Raw genomic sequence first — 14744 nt, forward strand, 5'->3', positions numbered from 1 at the left:
GCACCTCTCGGGCCTCCGGAGAGCTCCCTTCGAGCCCCTTGAGTCAGCTGAGCTGAAACATCTGTCTCTCAAGACAGTGCTCCTGACCGCGCTCGCCTCCTTCAAGAGGGTTGGGGACCTGCAAGCATTTTCGGTCAGCGATTCGTGCCTGGAATTCGGGCCGGACTACTCTCACGTGATCTTGAGACCCCGGCCTGGATATGTGCCCAAGGTTCCCACCACTCCCTTCCGAGACCAGGTGGTGAACCTGCAAGCACTGCCCCCGGAGGAGGCAGATCCCAGCCCTTGCGTTGCTGTGTCCCGTTCGTGCTCTGCGCGTTTACGTGGACCGCACGCAGAGCTTCAGAAGCTCTGAGCAGCTCTTTGTCTGTTTTGGAGGTCAGCAGAAGGGAAAGGCTGTCTCCAAACAGAGGTTGGCCCACTGGATAGTGGATGCCATCGGCTTGGCGTACCAGTCCCAAGGCGAGCTGTGCCCCCTCGGGTTGCGAGCGCACTCCACTCGGGGTGTTGCTTCTTCCTGGGCGTTGGTGCACGGCGCCTCTGTTGCAGACATCTGCAGAGCTGCAGGCTGGGCGACACCGAACACATTCGCGAGGTATTATAATCTCCGAGTGGATCCGGTGTCCACCTGTGTGCTTTCTACTCGTAGATAGCCATGGGTGTTCGCTTGCTGTGCCATTTCCCTCGGGAGAGGGAATGCGAGCACTTTTCCCGCTCCTCAGTTCAGTTCCCCGTAACGGCGAACCCTGTGGAGTTCCTCCTGCATCCTGCGGCAGCCAGACGCGGCGGAGGCGTCCGGCGCTAGATCCAGTACTCGTGTGTATGCCTAGTTGGTCTGCCCTTGTACCGGGCTAGATGCCCATATGCTGTGATTCCCCTCGGGTAATCCCATATGTGTTTGTCCATGGTAAGGTTTCCCTGTTGGTAAACCCGTGTCTTTCCCTGGGCGGCTTCGTTTTGCCCTGTCTCTGATTGCTAGTCGTTCCTCCCGGAAGGTAGGACCTACATCAGAGATCTTCCATATGCGTTACTGTTCTCAGACCAGTCCATATGTGTTTTCCACACATTACCTCCCTTCGGGCAGGGTGTGGTCTCCGTAGCTTTCCCCTCCTCGGGGGACGCTTTCCTGGCGTTTTTGTCGTTGCTGAAAAACGTGGGATTGAGTTCCGAAGCACTCTTCCCCGTGGGTAGGAACAGCGACTTCGACGTTCTCCACGGTAACGCCCTGTCCTCTCCATCCCACCGGTATGGAAGACATTCCTGGGCTTACTCTGGGCGCTGGAGGGTTGCGAGTATGGGCCGCACTTGCATTGGCACGCCTCAGCCTGCCAGCATCTGCCTCCCTAACACTCGTAACGTGGTTCAGTTGCTATGGCGCTTTCCACAGGACCCCATTACGTCAGTATCGACGTTACGTCGAACGTGACTGACTGAATGGGAACGTCTGGGTTACTGGTGTAACCCCCGTTCCCAGAAGGAGGGAACGGAGACGTTACGTTCCCCTGCCATAGCTTTGAGTCACCGCTGAGCGGCCAGATATCTATCTCGGCTCCTCAGCAAAAATATGAATGAAGGTGAGTATGCCGGCCCTATTTATACCCGGATGCCGGGGGAGGGGCCCGGCATGTAAATCTCACAGGCCAATTCCCATTGGCTTGTTTTGTATCCTTGGAGGTGATTGGGCTCCCTAGCGAGACCCCATTACGTCAGTATCGACGTAACGTCTCCGTTCCCTCCTTCTGGGAACGGGGGTTACACCAGTAACCCAGACGTTTCTCTAATTTAACCAGTAATTTATTACATGGTACCACAACAGAAACAACTAAATCCATTAAACACATGGGTAGCATTTTATTTTACAGTACGTGTACTTTCCTGGTACATATATAGTAATTATGTTGTACATACAGGTAAAAGAGTGGAAACACAAGGTACTTACCTGACATGTATGTACATGGGAACTAATAAGAAACACTGCTGTACTTTCCAATGGTACATACATGGTAACTACTTTGTACCTATAGACAAGTGTCGGGTAATAACAGGTGCTTACTTATAGTGTCCGTATATGGTAACTAACAGACACATTACTGTACTTACTAAGGGTATGTACATGGTACATATTTTGTACTTACAGACAAGTGTCAGGTAATAACAGGCACTTATGTGTGGTAACTAGTAAGACGCATTACTGTACTTACTAGTGGTATATACATGGTTGTACTCAAGGACAAGTGTGGAAATCTGTAAAAAATTATTATTTACCACCGGAGAGGACTGTGACTGCAACTCATCATCATTTGAACTACTTTTGGTACGACATTTTCGCAATAAATAAATTGTTGTGATTACGCTTGTTTGTCTGTCATTCTTTTATTTAAAACAGTAGGGAGTTTTAATAAATGTTCATGGGTAGGTTTAAAGGTAGGTGTAGGATTAGCGGCTCAAAATATCTTTTTAATGTTATATTTTTAATAAAATTGTCATTTTCCTACACATTTCTGTCCATTATGTATAAAATATGTATGTTTTGGTTCAGGATGGAGTTTAGGATCTTACATTTATCTACAAAACGATAAAAGGGAAATTATACATATATCTTTATGACATGAAAAATTCGTAAATATTTTAAATTTTTTTGCTCTAAAAACGTTAAGTATTTTTATGTTTTAGTGCTATAAATACAAAATAAATAATAGTGCAATAAATACAAAAATGTACGTTTTGTGTCTTTGAAAGTTACGTATCCTCTTACCAGGTGTAACTTACACATTAACTAACTGGTATATTCACTAGTACGAGAGTAAGTACATGGAAATAGGACTGTAAAATAAAGTGAACCCTTGTACATAAACATTACACAGGAATTACCAGCTCTTTAACCTTTGCAATAATAAGCTTAAGCATTTTAAAAAATTTGTAAGTACAGTAATGCGTCTTACTAGTTACCACACATAAGTGCCTGTTATTACCCAACACTTGTCTATAGGTACAAAGTAGTTACCATGTATGTTCCATTGGAAAGTACAGCAGTGTTTCTTATTAGTCTCCATGTACATACATGTCAGATAAGTACCATGTGTTACCACTCTTTTACCCGTATATACAACATAATTACTATATATGTACCAGGAAAGTACACGTACTGTAAAATAAAGTGCTACCAAAACGTGTTTAAAACTTACCATCCAGACGCCAGAAACACAAACAGAACAAAACAATCCAAAATATCTTCAGCAGTTTCAGTCCACAAATATGAAAAGGCAAACTCTTCAAAACGGCTTCAGTAATAAAATGACAGATGCGCTGATGTGAAGCTGCTAAAGTCATAAGGAAATCTACAATCAGTCACGTCATGTTCAACAGTTTTGAGGTGTTTTACTGATTATTTCACATCATCAGAACCCACAGCATCCTGTAGATCTGACCGATAGTCTTATTTTCACTAGTTTCAAACGGACTAGAGAAGGTAAAAATGTTTTAAAGCCGTCATCTCATCTTGTCATAAAATCCTGAGTTTCTCTCCCTATAACCATCTTCAGTTCATTCATTAATTATAAAATGTCTGAAACACAGAAAAGAGTCAGTCACATATAAAAAATCATAAAAATTACTTAATGTTGGTTTGATGAAGCATCACTAAAATAGCTTTAATCATTTAAATCTGAAGTGAATAATAATATTCTCCAACAGAACAAAGTTGATTAAAAAGAAAAATATATCTATCAGTAACGGAGGCCAGCTAGTAGTCTCTGTGCGAGTAAACCTCACTCCTCTGATCTCAAGAGACGCTCTAGCGAATGACACTATAGACTGGAGACTTTAGCCTCCTTGTTAAGAGTGTACGAGTCTCACACTGGAGACCCGGGTTCAAGGCGTAAAGGGCGTACATTTCTATCCTTTCATCTAGTAGGTTTGATGAAGCTTCACTAAAATAGCTTAATCATTTAAATTTGAAGTGAATAATACTCTGCAGTAGAACTAGATGATAAAAAGAGAAATAGACCTATATATCTATCCGTTTATCTAGATGAATCTCCCTCAACATGATTCAAGCTGCATGATTCATGACTGGACTGTGATATTTATCTGGTTAAGTGTGAATCCTCCTTTAACGTCAGTTAGTTTCCGTTCACTCATCCATCTGCTTTAACATCAAGATCAACAAGCTTCTGCTGATCTTACATTTTCAAATGAATTCCAGTCCTGAATGAAAACTAACAGCAGAAGAGTGAACTATTGGGTTATATATCTGTATCTGCTGGTGTGTTATTTAGCGCAGTGAGCTGTCAATCATATTTGACTGTTGATGGATTCACTTCATTAAAGGGGTCATGAATTGAGAAATCAACTTTTCCTTGAGCTTTTGATACAAGTTTCAGAACTGAAAACTTCCTTGTTAGTACAATAAAAGCTTCTCTTCTCTTCTTTTTTTTTTTTTTTTTTTTTTTTTAAACCAGGCCCCCGATCCTGGAATGTGTCTATGTAAGAACTCCGCCTTCACAGAACTTGACATTTGATACTCAACAGTGTTTGATCTGCCTGCATTGACAACATTGTATGTGAACTGAACTGAGCTGGATGATGACATCAGTGTTTACTCCAAATTAACTAAATTAATAACTATTGATTCTTAAATCAGAATGAATCAATACTGAATTTACTTAAGATGGATACTGACACCATTTTCTATAAGCACTGCTGTGCAGCCAAAATTATACACCAGTTTTTTACTGTTAAGCTGCTTTGACACAATCTGCATTGTAAAAAGCGCTATATAAATAAAGGTGATTTGACTTGACAGAAGAAATCAACGCCTACTTCATCATTGCAGCGTTAGCCCCATTCACTGGTGTGTTAGTAAGATGAGGAGGAGAGAAGAGCAATACAGGACTAAAATAACATTACCTTTCAAAGGATCCTAATGCTAGGAATATGGTTATTTATTTTCAACAACATGAATGTTAGGGCTGTGTATTGTTAAGAATCTGCCGATACAATACGCATCACGATACAGGGGTTACAATATGATATATTGTGATACTGTAAGAAAGGTGATATATTGCGATATTTCTTGGGTTTTGTTTTTTTTTGAAAGAGGATGTAATTTTAGAAAACAACGGCCATAAGTGTCTTGCACTGAGGAGAGGCTTCCGTCGGGCCACTCTGCCATAAAGCCCCGACTGGTGATGGTTGACTTTCTACAACTTTCTAAATGATTTTAGCAAATGGCTGCAATATAACAAAGAGTGAAAAATTTAAGGGGGTCTGAATACTTTCTGTACCCACTGTATATGCAAATCGACACTTTTGAAAGTAATAAATACACGATTGTGACGATATGTAGTTTATCTTTGTTCCTTACGACAGAGATAGCTTTTCTCATTGTGCAGAATAGCATACAATGATATATTTTCTGTCTGATTTTTTATCCGAAGCCACATCACATCAAAGAAGGTTTATTTATTTAAAACACTCTACTTGTACGTTTGGAGCAAAAACATGGTTTTAATCTTATAAATTGTCGTGTTTTGTTGGTGTGCTAAGCTAACATGCTAGCGAGCCCAGAGATGCACCTGTTCTGAGCTAATGCAAATAAATAATTTTGAATTGTACAGCTCACTGATTTTTTTTTTCTTCCTTTTTTTCAAGAAGGGCATTAGATACAGTTTCAAAGAAGGTGAAGTGAGAAGTTTGGTAAAAGAAATGAGGGATTAAAGCTTGAATAGTAATTATAATAGGGACAAAAGAAAAGAATAATTTGAGCCATAAGCAGGCCGGAGAGGTGTGAATGTGTTCAGGGGAGACTGAAACTGAATGGGGCAGTTTCCACCACATAACAAACGAGACAATACACTTGAATAGATGCTTAGATGACGACAATAAACACCAGTTAGCACTTTAGAGTCTTTTCAAAATAAAGTCTCATGAAATGGTCTTGAAAAACATGTAATAAAACTCAGAGTTTTAGACTTATCATCTTCAGATTTGAAATGTAACATGGTCAGACATGTGGCTTTAGCTGCAGTGCATTTCTAGATTGCTAAAAGGCCAACTTCACTTTTATTTGATTCAGAACGCAGCAGCACGTCTCGTCTTCAACAAGCCCAAAAGAGCCCACGTCACGCCTCTCTTCATCTCTCTTCACTGGCTACCACTTGCTGCTCGCATCAAATTCAAGGCGTTGACGCTTGCTTACAGATCTACCACAGGCTCAGCACCCTCCTACTTCCACTCACTCTTACGAGTCTACACTCCTACCAGAAACCTGCGCTCATTAAAGGAGCGAAGGCTTGTGGTACCATCACAGAGAGGCACAAAATCACTTTCCAGAACGTTCTCGTTCACTGTTCCTTGCTGGTGGAACGATCTTCCTGCCTCCATCGGGAATGCGGAATCCCTGGCAATATTCAAAAGACAGCTGAAAACCCATCTCTTTCGTGAGCACTTAACCTCATCTTAAAAAAAAATAAAAATAAATAAATAATTCCTATCCTTTCACTTCCTCTAATCCCTCTCTATTGTATTTTAGGATAATCTGAGCACTGCCTATAACTTGTATTATGAGCACTTCTTGTCTATTTGCCTCGTCATGACGACTCGCTTGTTGTATTCCTCACTTGTAAGTCGCTTTGGATAAAAGCGTCTGCCAAATGAATAAATGTAAATGTAAATGTTATTTCCATAAAGATATTTCATAAAAATTAATTTCTAATAACTTACTTTACAATAAACTGTAAAGTGTCTGCTTTCAAATGAGACATTACTTATGCTTTTAGTGCAAAGGGTTCATGAACTGTATCTGTTTTAGTTTGGGTATGTCATTTCTTGGGATTTTCCAAAATGCGGGGGTGCTGGCTAACAGGTTAAACAAGATATTTTTCAAGTTTTTTTTTTTTTTTTTTCAAAAGCGGAATATTAATCTATAAAGAAAAACAATAGGCAATACATTAATTAAAATACTAAAGAGTAAACAAATGACAATTTAATAGTTAATTTAAAAAAATGTTCCAGAAGAAAAAGAGTAATGAGCTTAACAATAATGTACATTTACAAATGATGTTTAATAATGTGATAATGTGATAATAAAGATTAAAACAGACATAAAGTGAGTATTCCTCCAGGGGGCGCTCGACGTAATGTAATAAAACATGGATGAGGGCAGGCAGATACATATGGACATAAAAAGCATGTTATACTAAATAATTAAAGATTATCTTTGATAATCTACAGTATTTATCATTCAGGATCACAATAAAGTCATTAAAGGTCACTTAGAGGAAATATAAATGAGAAAACAAATCAGATTATATTTGAAACAGTAATAGATTATAAAGGCAGATTGTGGTCAGAAACAATTACAGAGAGTTTGATCACTGTTGAGCTGAAACCCGAAATGTGAAACAAATGACAAAATAAAAGACTAATTAAACACGTGAAAAGAAAGAGCATCATTTCAAAAGTGATATTAAATAAGTAGTTTGTTTGATTTATAAATATTTAAATAATTATTTGTGTAAAAATACTGAGCTGGCAGCACGAATGACACTGTAATTGTGACTCACCAGAGACAGTAACACTGAATCTGATTTCTGTTTCTGCTGATGGTCGCTTCATAAAGTCCAGAGTCTTTGATTCTGATGTTTGTGATGGTCAGAGATCTAGTTTGATGATCCAGCTTCAGTCTGTCTCTGAATCTCCCATCAAGAACATCATCATATACAGTGATGTGCTGTATCGTGAATACAGTTGAGTGTAACAACACCTTAATCACAGTGCAGCACAGCTTGATGTTGTTTAGTGGCCTGTTGCATGAAACTAGTTAAACAAGAGTTTCAGAGTACGTTTGGAGTTGACAAATCCAGATAAATCCAACCTGGTTTAGATCAGGATCAACTGTTGCACAACACTCAGAATAAACTTTCTCTGTCAACTCAGGTTTAATCCAGAGTTTGCAAAGCGCGTGTGTTACATCCTTGTGCTCTGTGTGTATTTATTTTTCCCTCTGCTTTTCCCTGTCACTTTCACTTTCTCAGACGCCGCTCATTGGTTCAGCCACCTGTCACTCATCATCCGCTGATGTCGTCCGCCCATCCTTTCACCAATCGCAAAAGACCATCGCAAATAAAAGAGCACGCCAGACCACCGACAAGCACCCATGTTGTTGATGGTTTCGTTAGAGTTATTTTGCGGCCATTTGCTTCAATCTTTGTATCCCCTTTTGTTCATATTGCCTGTTTTGTGTGTACGTTCGCCTTTGTTCGATATATTCATTTCTTTTCCTTTTTATGTAACATCTGTCAGAGATATTTATGTTACTAGGCAAGAAGGTAAGAACGTCACGTGACATACATCGCAACACGTAGGAGCTGTCTTTGTGTAGCACATTAGGTAAGGGGCGAGTGCCACCCCATGTACTCTTGATTTTGGCTAGGCAGCGTAGGTTAGTTAGGACGTCTCGGATGCTGAAGATTTTTCTTTTCCACATTTTTCTTTGGTAGTTAGTCTTAGGGGATATTTATAAGTTAGATTGGTTTGGTTTTGTTATTTTCTTTTGCGTCGCCCACGTCCCTTCTTCCTTTCCTCCCTGTCTCTTGTTCGTTTGTCCCTGTAAATACTGTATATATTTTCTTGTCTCTTTACGCTTACCATCATACCTTTATACTGTTCCCTTGTATTCACACTTAATAAATAATTGCATTGTTCTTTCGGTTTCGTGGTACCACATAAATATATACACACATAAAATAACGAAATATTTACAGAAGCAAACTCCATTCAAAAATAACAAAAAAAAAAAAGAAGAACCAAAGAAAAGAAATTGTTGAATAAAGTCAAAAAGTAAAAAAAAAAGTTTTTTTTTTTTTTTTTTTGCACACAAAAAGTATTCTTGTCATTTCATAACATTAAGGTTGAACCACTGTAGTCACATGGACTATTTTAACGATATCTGGTAATAACGTTGCAGTCTATGGAGGGTCAGAAAGCACTCGGATTTCATCAAAAATATCTTAATTTTTGTTCCAAAGATGAGTAAAGGTCTTATGAGTTTGGAACAACATGAGAGTGAGTAAATAATGACAATTTACAGTTTTGGGTGAAACTAACCCTTTAAGATACACAGCACATAAAAAAATCAGTGTTGTTATATTTCATGTACCTCAATGGAATTGAGGTAATTTGTTTTATTTGTTCTTATTTTATTACTGGCTGTTTACTTGTCTTTTATCTAAATTCAATTCAGTTTGAAATCAAGCTTTCTTGTGCTGCATGTGAGCTATTGCAACAAAGTTACCCTATTGTAAAGACACAAATACACAGAGTGAGCAAATATTTAAGTGAGATTATTGTAATGGTAATTGATCAATGTTTAAACATGTAAACAAAAGCCTAAATTAAAATCTGTTCATCATATAAAGTGGACGTGTCTCTTCAGAAGACTTGAATTAAACTGCTCCCTTCAAATTGATTACTGTTATGAGTCCTGTGCTTTTTGAAGCTTGAAAATAATTATTGACAAAATAGATGGACATAAAAATTTTAAAAGATTTTAAAATATCTATATGGCAGTATACAGTATGTGGTGGTTTTCCCCATGATATTTGAATATTGATCATTTTCAAGATATTGTACTGAAGTTAGAAATTCCAGTATTCCAGCAAAGTGGGCTTTTAATCACAGTGTAGCACAGCTAGAGCACCATATTACTTATATAAAGTTAGTATTCCTGCAGGGGGCGCTCAACATAATAAATGTAATAAAACATGGAGAGACTCTTGAACCTCAGAGTGAGAAAACTTTATTGATAAAGACAAGCAAATATAAACAATAAAGCCTTTTGAATTGCATTTTAAAAAAAATACCATTGAAAAAGAGAGAACAAGATTGAATAATCATCAGTATTTATTATGAAAAAAAAAAAACATCTGAAGAAACTTTAAAGTTCAGCGTTCTGCTTTAGATTTCAATACTTCCTGAAAAAGATGAACACATAAAGCCACAATTAAGTAAATCTCATAAATTATGTAAAATTAGTTAGTGAGAAATTATATCATCAATGAGGCACCTGATGTGTGAATATGTGCTTGATGTTGTTCAGCTCTTCTGGATCTGATGTCATAAACCAGAAGAATGACAGTAGCCACGCCCACCAGAGCAGAGAGGACCAATCGGATCACAGCTTCAGTAGGACCACAACAGTGGACAGAGTCTGAGGAATAAAAACATCAAACTGAGATCTGGGGCCTGTTTCAGAAAGGAGGTTACGTGAAAACTCTGAGTTTGTTAACCCTGAAATGAGGGAAACTCTGGGTTTTCTGTTTCAGAAAGGGAGGTATGTCAAACCTGAGAAAGCAGGTTAAGTCAAGCCTGTTTCTGAAAGAGAGGTAACTTCTACTCAGAGTCAGTTACCATAGTAACTTACTCTGTGAGCCTAACCTGGTCGGGAGCAGGTTTTCTTCAGTAAACCCAGAGTTTCCTTCGGTCTCCTCCCCCTTTTTAAAGTGCAAGTGATGTTTAAATAGTTAACTCATTCATTCACACTGCAAAAATGAGTATTTTTCATCCTATTTTAAGTAAAAATATCTAAAAATTCTTAAATCAAGATGGATTTTCTATATAAGAAAATGATATAAGATAATTAGTCTTGTTTCCTGGGGGGATCTAAATTAAGTGCATTTTACTTAAGTAAAATTATCAATATCTGCCAGTGTGGTAATAAAAATAATGTTAATGCAAATGGAAAGTGTTGGAGTGTCTACCCAGGTGAAAAAAAAGTGCAATAAAATACACTTTATTTTAGTACACAGTACACTGCCATAATGTACTTAAAGTGCTCTATTTCCCTGCACTTATTTTGTACTTAATATACTAAAAGCTCTTCTTTAGTACTTCTTAAGATAATCGTAAGAATATTTAAGTGTACTCAACTGTGCTATTTTGAGACACCATGAATTTGAACTAAAATGTACTTTTAACATACTATCTCTGTATTTAAAAAATGTATTTAGTTACCACTTGTAGTACATCCACTTGTAGTAGAACCCATCATTCAAACACTTTTAAAATAGACTTATGATGTATTTCAAATATAAGATTAATATATAATGAATATATTCAAAATGTATTTATAATTTATTGCCTACAACATTACAAATTTTGTATATATTTACCATATATTATTCTTATATTTTAAATAATTCATGAGTGTATTTCCTATGTCTGATGAGTACATTTAAAGGTGTGTGAAAGATGGGTTCAAGTATACTACAAGTGGTAACTAAATACATTTTTTAAATGCAGAGATATTATGTTAAAAGCACATTTTAGTTCAAATTCATGGTGTCTCAAAATAGCACAGTTGAGTACACTTAGATGTTCTTATGATTATATTAAGAAGTACTAAAGTACAGCTTTTACTATATTAAGTACAAAATAAGTGCACTGAAATAGAGCACTTTAAGTACATTATGGAAGTGTACTGTGTACTAAAATAAAGTGTATTTTACTGCACTTTTTTTCACCTGGAGGAAAATGTACTTATAACTAGTACATTAGTAATATATTTGTACGAAAATCAATGTCATTTAAACTTAGGATTATTATATAAAAGTCTACTAAGACTGAACAAATTTTAAAGCATTGAAAGCACACTTTTAACAAATACACTAATAAAACTCCTCTGTATATTTTTGTGGTAAGTATGCTTTATTTCATTGCACTAAAAATCAATTTTAGTAGTAGTGGTATTTAGTATACTTTTCCAAGTGCAGTGAAGTACTACTGAAGTACAGATATACATTGAATTAGTGCATTTATAGTGTATAACTTTGACACTTTTATTTCGCACCAAAATAAAGAATGTACTACAAATGTACTTGCTTGTATTTAAGTATTTTTTTTTTTTTATGCACTCAAGTATACTTTTTTTTCTTCTGGGTATTACTAAGTGCAAATTTACAGTAGCTTCTCCCACCAGTGTCACACCAGGTTAAAACTGACTCATGTTCTAGTGGCTGCAATAGTGTGTTGTGTGCAGAGGATTAACTTGTGATGTGATTGACTGGGTTCGAGTCTGCCTTTTGCCGAGCTCGCTATTCTCCCTTTTCCCATCATATATCACTTCAGAAAGGCATTTATTTTTAATAAAAAAGAAGAAAATTTTCTAAAAGTGGAAGTAAATTGCCTAATGAGTGTTTAATAACGATAAAATCATTTATTTATTATTGCATCCTGCATTATTTTTTTTTCTTCATTTTTTGCATGTGGGATACCATGAAAATAAATATTAGTTCAATAACTTACTATTCTACCAGTTTTCACCTTTGATATTATAACAGTGATAAGAATTAAACTTGCATTGACTCAGAAGTATGTGGATGTCCTTTTGTCACGTGCTGTTGCCATGGTGAATCGTAATATCGGAGCTCCATTAATGATGGCTTTTCATAGTCGTGGTGCACGCGCTTAACTCCGAGTCAACCTACTCTGAGTCGACTGAACTGACTCAATTCAGCTGTTCTGAAACTGAAAGCTCAGAGTTTCCCATCTCAGAGTAAGTCAACTCAAAGTTCAAGTTTCAACTCAGAGTTGGTTGAACCTCCTTATTGAAACAGGCCCCAGCTCAGACAATAAACACTAATATCAAGAATATCTGAAGGACAGGAGAAATGATCTCTACTCACCATAGACAGAAACTCTGAAACCTTTTGATGATAGTTTTGCTCCATTTATCAGCACATAATCTCCAGCATGTTCAGTTGTGATGTTTGTGATGGTCAGAGATCCAGTTTGATTGTCCAGCTTCAGTCTGTCTCTGAATCTCCCATCAAGAACATCATCATATACAGTGATTCTGTCAGCCGTTACATTGATTTCAGCTATTAAAGTGTTTCCAAACCTCCACTGAATCACATCAACATCCTTCATTTCAGTAAGATCAGAGTTTAGAGTGACTGAATCTCCCTTCTTCACTGATATTTCAACTGTATCACCAAACAGAGGGGAAAAACAACAACAACAACAACAACAACAAAACAGGGTGCTTCACAGATTAATATTCATAAATAACTTCATGATTTTCATTAAAACAGTCTGAAACATATTCTTATAAACAACAGAACAGAACAAAAGAAGCAAATATGTCTATGTATTAACATTTTTATCAGTGATGAAAAAATAAAACAAGTGAAACAAATATTAAACTCACCAAAGACACGGAGAAAGAAAATCTTTCTCACACTGTTGATCTGTAGTTCATAAAGTCCAGTATGTTCAGTTGTGATGTTTGTGATGGTCAGAGATCCAGTTTGATTGTCCAGCTTCAGTCTGTCTCTGAATCTCCAATCAAGAACATCATCATATACAGTGATTCTGTCGACCCGTTTATTGATTTCAGCTATTGAAGTGAATTCAGACCTCCACTGAATCACATCATCATCCTTTATTTCAGTAAGATCAGAGTTTAGAGTGACTGAATCTCCCTCCTTCACTGATATTTGAACTGTATCACCAAACAGAGAAAGAGAGAAACAGGGTGCATCACAGATTAATATTTATAAATAACTTCATGATTTTCATGAAAGTAAATAGTCTGAAACGTATTCTTATAAATCAACAGAACAGAACAAAATAAGCAAATATGTCTATGTATTAAAATGTTACCAGTGATAAAAAATAAAACAGATGAAACAAATATTAAACTCACCAAAGACAACGAGAATGAAACTCTTTTCCACACTGTTGATCTTTCGTTTATAAACTCCATCATGTTCAGTTGTGGTGTTTGTGATGGTCAGAGATCCAGTTTGATTGTCCAGCTTCAGTCTGTCTCTGAATCTCCCATCAAGAACATCATCATATACAGTGATTCTGTCAGCCGTTACATTGATTTCAGCTATTAAAGTGTTTCCAAACCTCCACTGAATCACATCATCATCCTTCATTTCAGTAAGATTAGAGTTTAGAGTGACTGAATATCCCTTCTTCACTAACACTGGAAACTCTAGTGGGAATATCAGACCTGAAGAGTTTTCACAGATTAAAATCATTTTAAAATCACTTGATGTTGATTTGATGAAGCTTCACTAAAACACTTCTAATCGTTTAAAGCACAATATGTAAGATTTTTGCAGTAAAATATCCAAAAACCACTAGTCCAGTGTTATATATTTTGTTTACTTGAGTACTTACAATATCCCAAATGTTTCCAACTATTTGTAAATCGTGCAAAAAATTGCTATTTTAACCAAAGATACGGGACGAGTGAGTCGCCTGTCAATGGCGTCATATCTGCGATACCACTTATAGTACATTTGAACCTATATTGTACTAAGAATGGAAACTAAAAATATTTTTTTAAATCTAGAGATAGTACATTAAAAGCACTTTTTAGTTCATATTTCATGATGTCTCAAAATAGCACAATTGAGTCCACTTAGATGTTCTTAAAATTATCTTAAGAAGTACTAAAGAAGAATTTTTAGTATATTAAGTACAAAGTTAGTGTGCAGAAATATAACATAATAATCTTAAATAATCTTTAATAATCTCATTCATGAACATGATTTCTCATCCGTCCTGATTCTTTTCCACCAGCTGTGAGGTGAAGACGACATATCCCAAGATTCCGCGCTCAAACTCATCAAGCTACACCTTTGTTTTGAACAGGTGACCTCTAGCGGCGAAAATGTACATATTGCAGCTTTAAATGTGAAGTGAATAATATTCTGCAGCAGTACAAAGAC

General features: G+C 36.8%; 1 protein-coding gene across 1 annotated transcript; it reads right to left on the reverse strand.

The window, feature by feature from the left end:
* Positions 1 to 9797: 9797 nt before the first annotated feature.
* On the reverse strand, positions 9798 to 14351 carry LOC125270831. The gene is made up of 5 exons (XM_048194816.1): positions 13706 to 14351; positions 13208 to 13501; positions 12684 to 12983; positions 10067 to 10210; positions 9798 to 9974 (listed from the first exon to the last, which is right to left on the reverse strand). The coding sequence occupies exons 1-5, from the start codon at positions 14046 to 14048 to the stop codon at positions 9958 to 9960; spliced, it is 1098 nt and encodes a 365-aa protein (XP_048050773.1). The 5' UTR covers positions 14049 to 14351; the 3' UTR covers positions 9798 to 9957.
* Positions 14352 to 14744: the final 393 nt, after the last annotated feature.

This window comes from Megalobrama amblycephala, linkage group LG6 (assembly GCF_018812025.1).
Source record: "Megalobrama amblycephala isolate DHTTF-2021 linkage group LG6, ASM1881202v1, whole genome shotgun sequence".
Taxonomy (NCBI): Eukaryota; Metazoa; Chordata; class Actinopteri; order Cypriniformes; family Xenocyprididae; genus Megalobrama; species Megalobrama amblycephala.